Source organism: Perna viridis, chromosome 6 (assembly GCF_037379345.1).
Source record: "Perna viridis isolate PV_CMFRI_1.1 ecotype Kerala chromosome 6, ASM3737934v1, whole genome shotgun sequence".
Lineage (NCBI taxonomy): Eukaryota > Metazoa > Mollusca > Bivalvia > Mytilida > Mytilidae > Perna > Perna viridis.
The window spans coordinates 19,372,577-19,379,426 of NC_142450.1; the positions used below are offsets into that span (position 1 = coordinate 19,372,577).

At 34.2% G+C, this 6,850-nt stretch overlaps 1 protein-coding gene across 1 annotated transcript; it reads left to right on the forward strand.

Moving 5' to 3' along the window:
- Window positions 1–2,547: 2,547 nt before the first annotated feature.
- On the forward strand, window positions 2,548–4,302 carry LOC148613971 (neuronal acetylcholine receptor subunit alpha-7-like). Its single transcript, XM_088586159.1, has one exon. It carries the CDS (start codon window positions 2,643–2,645, stop codon window positions 3,897–3,899), a length of 1,257 nt encoding a protein of 418 aa, XP_088442285.1. The 5' UTR covers window positions 2,548–2,642; the 3' UTR covers window positions 3,900–4,302.
- Window positions 4,303–6,850: the final 2,548 nt, after the last annotated feature.

Genomic DNA, 6,850 nt, shown 5'->3' on the forward strand with positions numbered 1-6,850 from the left:
TGTGTGGAAGATAGTAGGCAGAAGAAATGCACCCTCTAACTAAAAAGATTATAATTATTAAAGCGTCTGCAATACGCTTTTTTCCATTTATTCGCTCAACTGACCGAATGCCATAGGAGCTATTGCCATCACTTGGGGTCCGTCGTCGTTAACAATTTTTTTTTAAAACTCTGACATTGCTTGACCACTTACAAACTTGGTATGAATGTTATTTTGGGTATCTTGCATAGAACTGATGTGGGGATTTTTGATCCGTCGAAAAACATGGCTGCTGTTACTAAAAATAGAACATAGAGGTCAGGCAGTGCTTTGTTCGCATATATCTCCAAAAACGGTACGTTTTCAGCTAAATTCTTTCAATGGCTGAAATTATCCTTATCATTAGGACTACAAAAAGTCTTCAGGGATAAAAGTTGCCAGATGACTCCTTGTAAGAGTTATTGCTCTTGAAAGAGGAAACATGATGTTTGTGTGTTATGTTTTTTTACAGTTTTCAGCCACTATCTTGAAAACTATGATAGATTGAAAGAAACTTTCAATTTCTGAAATGATCCTTATGATAAGTCCTCTTGAGTCAAAACTGTTGGACAACTTCTTGTTAAATTTATTTCCTTTTATTTCCACTATGTTAAAAGCTAAGCCGTATTTCATTTCATGTCCACAACTTTATCCTATTTCATTCAATTTTATTAAATATTTTGTTGCGCAAATGTAAATAGTAAGTGTCGCAACGTAACGCTGGCTCAAGAGGACGCAAAATTGGCGGAAACGGATATCTCCCTAAAGAACGCATGTTTATAGTTTTCTTTCGGTTGTTATATCTTTTTTTGCCCAAACAATACACCAATATCAACCACATGCATGGTATTCATAATGACCGTTCCGGTCATTCGAATACATCTGCCAGTTGATGCCCTCTGAACGTTTTGGATGGTAACCAATGACATGTTGAGAAAATTAAAATATAATTCTCAAATTGTACCGGCAAAGCTTATAGCGTATGTATTTATATCAACTATAAGAAGTATATTCTGACGATTACTACAAATTCTAATATGACGTACTTCAAAGCTCTTTAGACCACAGCCATGGTAAAAATGACAAACATATGACCAATATTTCGTGCAACACGTAGGCTGCGTCTATTCTTTGACTAAAATATGACAAAACTAGTCCTGTTAGAATCTAAATAAATCACAGAAACTCCATTTTATCATTGTTATACCACAGGCGGGCCATTTGTGTCGTTATTTAACCCCTGGCTATCGCTTGGGTTAAAGCAATGTCAGTCCGTGGTAAAACAATGATAAAATGGAGTTTCTGTGATTTATTTCTTAAGCCACTTCACCCTCGAAAAAAGCATTGAAGTGAATTGTAAATACATCTCACTTCGGTATATTTTAAATCAGATAAGTGAATAAATGTTAGTTACATGCATTTGGGAGTTGTATACGCTATACCATGGACCGTTTGATTTTCTTAAAGGATTTGCGTTGCTTTATCTTTTAGGAAGAAAAATTCTTGCCTGATTTTTTTTTTAAAGTAATGGCGGCGTCTTGAGTGAAAAGAAATATTATGGCATGAGAAAATCACAGATAATTCGTGTAGGACAGACATATTTTGTGATAAATCCGAGTAGAGAATTCAATTTATTATATAGATAGCAGTGTTTTATCGAATGTTCCCATGCAGTGTAATAAATTTCGATAATTCACACTGTGAAATAAATTCGGTAATTCCTCTCTCGCACTTTCTCCCGCCAAAACGTCACATCTTTGATATTAATCCGCCAATCACAGAATTTAAAATTCATTTTGAAAATATCGATAAATTATGAAGAATATCTATATAATAAATAGAATAATCAATTGGTTTTTATGAATAACCAAAATATTATCACTCGTGCCAAGGACGCTTGAGGATTTAACTCGCGCACGGAACGAGTTCCGCACCCTCATTAAATCCAGGCATTCTTAGGTACTCGTGATAATATTTTGGTTATTCACTCTTTCCAATTAATAATTCTATTATCCTTAACTGTTTATTAATTGAGACAATGAATTTCAGTGTACAGATATTTTGAGATACAGATGATTTTGGATAAATGCACGCACCTTGCAAGCTCTATTTGTGACCAGATATGGAATTATGATTTTTTACAAACATGCAAATGATCTGGCCGAAAATAAAACTCGAAAGAGAGAAAGAGAGAGAGAGAGAGAAAAAGACACAAGAAGAAGACAAAGAATATTGCTTATTTGCCGTCACTCAAAAGACAGTGCCAAGGTGTTTACTTTGTGTTTACATATTTGTTTTCTTTATGACCATGCGATTAATAACTTAAATTGAATATTAGTGTCGTAACAAAGGATATTTAACTAAGTATTTTAACATGTATTGTTGCTTGTACAAACATTCATACCACTCCAAGTTCTTGTTTTTAAAAGTTCTTTATGAAGTCTTTAGGTTGGATAAATTTCGTAAATATTATACAACTAATTTGATCAACAGTATTATTCGAATTCATATTTTTATTGCGATGTTTAAACGATCAGTACTATCTCTTCTGTAGAAATTACATGGAGAATTTCATTAGATAAGTTACTAAGAATTGGTCAACGACACTATATTTAATTGAAAAAATGCTTGCCACAAAGTCTGGATTCCACTTTCTTTGCCTTTTGCTGACAGTGCTTGTGGGTTATACCACTGCTGCTACCTATGTTGATGTTGAATTACTTATTAAGAATCTGACGACAAGAACGGACAAAAAAATCCGACCCAATTGGAATCAGTCGCTACAAACAGTGCTTTATACCAGTTTTTCTATGATTTCGCTCCAAGACATAGACGAGGTCGAAGGAACAGTGTCTGTTTCAGGCTTTTTCTCGTTTACTTGGCATGATTTCACTCTGATGTGGAATCCTGCGAACTATGGTGGAGTTTCCAACATTGAACTTCCGGTAAGCGATGTTTGGAGACCAGTTATAGTCAATGGAAACGCTGCAAAGAATCTGAAAGACATTCCTTCTGATGGCTTTTTGGCTCGCGTTGACAGCACGGGTTGGGTGTCGTACTACCCCGGAGATACATTTGCGTTTACATGTGACATAGATAGTTCTTTCTTTCCATTCGATACACAGACGTGTACCATGGATGTTGTGGCGTGGGGATACGACCAAGCACAAATCCGTTTTGATATGAATACGAATTCAGTCAATATGGACCTCGTTGCTACAAATGGAGAATGGACTTACTCAGGTACCAAAATGGAATCTGTTATCTACGGTGGAATGCAGATACCTGGCTTTAAAATCGATTTTACTTTCAAACGTAGATCAACTTTTTTCGTCTCTAGTCTTGTATTGCCCGTTGTGTTTTTAGGACTTTTGAATATTCTTGTATTCATTTTGCCACAAGATTCTGGAGAGAGAGTTGGGTTTTCTATAACCGCATTACTTGCTCTTGTTGTTTTTCTGACAATAGCTCAAACTATTTTACCAGCCACTGCAACCCCTAATTTAGCATTTCTATGTATTTTTCTGCTACAAGATATCGCTATAAGCGGGTTTATCGTCTTTTCCGTGATCATAAATTCTTGGTTGTATCACAAAGCAGACGAGAAAACAATTCCACGCGTACTACAAAGGTTAGTTGGTTTTAGTATCTTCAATTGCTGTAAGAGAAAGAAAAGAAACATTATCAATGTTTCTGAACGAAATCAAATCAAGATGCCCATTTCGGATTTAGGAAACATTTCTGATGAAAACGACGAAACAAACAACATAACTTGGAAACAGGTGAGCGAGCGATTTGACAGTATATCATTCTGGTTCTATTTTATCTGGTTCGTCGAAGCTAATGTCAAATTTATATTGGATAGTAACCGTGCGCCTTAAATATGAACGCTACACATGGCAACGACTAGATGTATAAAAGTGGATTTATATTGACTATATTATCAACATTTAAAAACAACCAAGCTCGCACATAGTATGATGTATCCAGAGAACTGTAACGAAGAATAATTTGTTAATTATACCTTCCTGCAACTGATACAATTGCTTCAGAGAGCATCTAGAATTTGCGAAATACATTAAACTTGATGTCTCCGGTGTATGGAAATAATTCATGATTCAATTGGGAAGAGGCAGTTTATATGTGCATGATGTAAATTATGATACAGCATTTTGGTCGTAAAACTTCAAATGTGTGTAGAAAAAAATGAAATTATGTAAAGTAATTCTGGTGCAACATTTAAAGTGTTGATAATATGCAGATAAATATATTAAACCCGAACTAAAGTCATTACAGACAAACTGTTGGTTAAGTATTGTAAGTCTGTAGTATTAATAAAAATAATAACAATACTCCAGCGTTGATTGAAAATGGGCTCTATGTTTAACTTGTGTTTATATACTTCTTCCTTTTTAAAATTTATGGTTTATCTGAAGTTATTGTTCCAAATCTTGCAAAAAGCAAAGACTGAAACAACATATCTTACTAAGTATACGAAAAAAATACACAAAGTAAATTGGCAACCCGAACATACATTCTTGGCAACCAAGCGCTTGTAGGGTAAGAGGCTGTTGTATGTGTAAACGTTACAATCACTTGGTACCTAAGCTACAGTACTAATATTGACCAGGTATTTCGTTGTGTTTTAGGCTAAGAATTTTCTGTCTATGTATCTACAATATAATTATTACAATATGCAGCCTAGTGTCCTTGTCGTATTTTGCCAATGAAAAGGAGCATAACAAACAGGAAAACGCGATATCTAGCCAGCATAATACAAGAGCTCTTCAACATTCGCTAAATTACATTACCCTAACTAACAGAGTGCAAGTGTTCAAGTTCCGCTAATGGCTGCGTAAATTTGAAGACAGATAATCGAATTTAAGTCTTTGTTTATCGACAGATTGTTTGTTGTGTCAATTTCCTGATGCTCAATCAAACCGCCAAGTCTGAAGGATAAATCGTTCTTGTCATAGTATTTTGGTTTGACCCTTTCCATCTTTTTGAAAAGAGCGTAAAACCTGGCAGATAGATGATTTCAGTTGATAAATCTAACTGATCTGTCGCGGTAATTGCAGTTTACTTAGCATTTCATTCTGCCATAATTCGTGTGCTTAACTTTGCTTTCTTTTTTTTAGAACCCTCTGTCAAACACACCCTAAACAGAAGTCCAACTTTGATAAAAAAAACAAAACAAAACAAAACAAAGACAAAAACAAAAACATTAAAACAAAATAAAAAAAAAACAACAAACAAATAAAACAAACAAACAATCTAAAATTAAGAATATTCAACAAAACATAACAAAAACACAATACAAAACAAACAAACAAAAACAAACAAACAAACAAAACAAAACAAAAACAAAAACAAATTGAACCACGAACGTGATATATAAACATGCGAAAATTTCTAGAATAATACAAGGTATGAATATACGACCATTGTGAGTGATTACTAAATGACCTTTTTTGTACAAGACTCATCAAAAGTGGGTCTCTTTGAAAGTAGACATTTGTGTTATATCAAGTACATGGTATCAGCTTATAATGGCTTTAACAAGGATTGTAGGATTATGACTGGATATACTGTCTCGCTGGCTGACCATAACTTTTTGTCCTATATCCTAAGCTTCTAACTTATGATATTGGTTTTATTTGTGAATTGACATTTCTAAGATATTTAGAGTATTAGCACTTCTCACTCTTATTAATCTTTTTAGAAGCCAAACTGTTAGGCAATTAATGTCTGAATAGTACATGAAAGAGGAAGACATCACCGAATTTGTCTTTATTTCCCAAAAGAGGAGCGTCAAAGGACCACGTAGATTATTGAATTTAAGAAATTTCTAGGGCACTGTAAGGACTTCAGGCTCTCTCATTCGCGAACTACAAATGGTCCTATAATTTAATTAATTTACTGAATAACATCATAGAATGGAAGAGACGGTTCTTCACATCTGCGTGCCAAATTTTCTAGATTAAAACGCTTCTTGTTTCTTCAGTAACCGCCTCGCTAATAATTGCGCGTTGTAATGTTGAGTTTTATCGAATAACGCTAATTTTTCCCTTTCAGATGAACGTGACCAAACACTTGGTCTCAGAGCTATATAACTGATTAGGATTTTTTTGTCTTGTTTCATTCCAAGTTATATTTTCTGAGAGTTCTTTTTTCACGTGTTCGTACTTCACTTGATTGCCTGTGAAATTGAACGGAAGAGGTCCTGATATAGACGACAATTTAGCTTTTATATACATTGTAGGCTTATTGCACCCAACATTTTAACTCTAGCCTTTAAGCATTGAAAGCGCATTTACACCAAAAAGACAGAGAAACATGTGTGAATTCACTTTCAATTATATCTCTATGTATAATCTAGGCCTTTGCTATTCTAATATCGTAATATGGAATTATCTAACTGATAGAATAAACTATATCCCTCAAAAGGAAAATGAAGTAGAGTAAAATCGATATTTAGCAACCAATGTGAATTGCATTGCGCTAAGTCAATCGGATCTTTCTCTTGATTCTTTACTATTTCCTCATTCAAAGACAAATCTTCGAGTACTGAACATGTGGGCAAAATATCTCGATTTCGATTTTAATGCAGTCATGTTGATTACTCACAAACATTGTCACATCTTCATCTTACATATTTGGATCTACTCTGGCAGCAATCACTTGATTTTCTGGGGGGGGGGGGAGGAGCTATGGATTTTTTTGTTTGAAAAAAAAGTATAGTTCTTGAAAATGTGGAAGAAATAACTCTACTAAACACTTGAGGAGGGAAAAAAGATTTTGTTTAAAAAAAAATACAAAAAATTAAAAAAAA

What these genes read in the sequence shown, in the direction of transcription:
- LOC148613971 (XM_088586159.1), top strand. Translation starts at nt 2,643, where the DNA reads ATGCTTGCCACAAAGTCTGGATTCCACTTTCTTTGCCTTTTGCTGACA.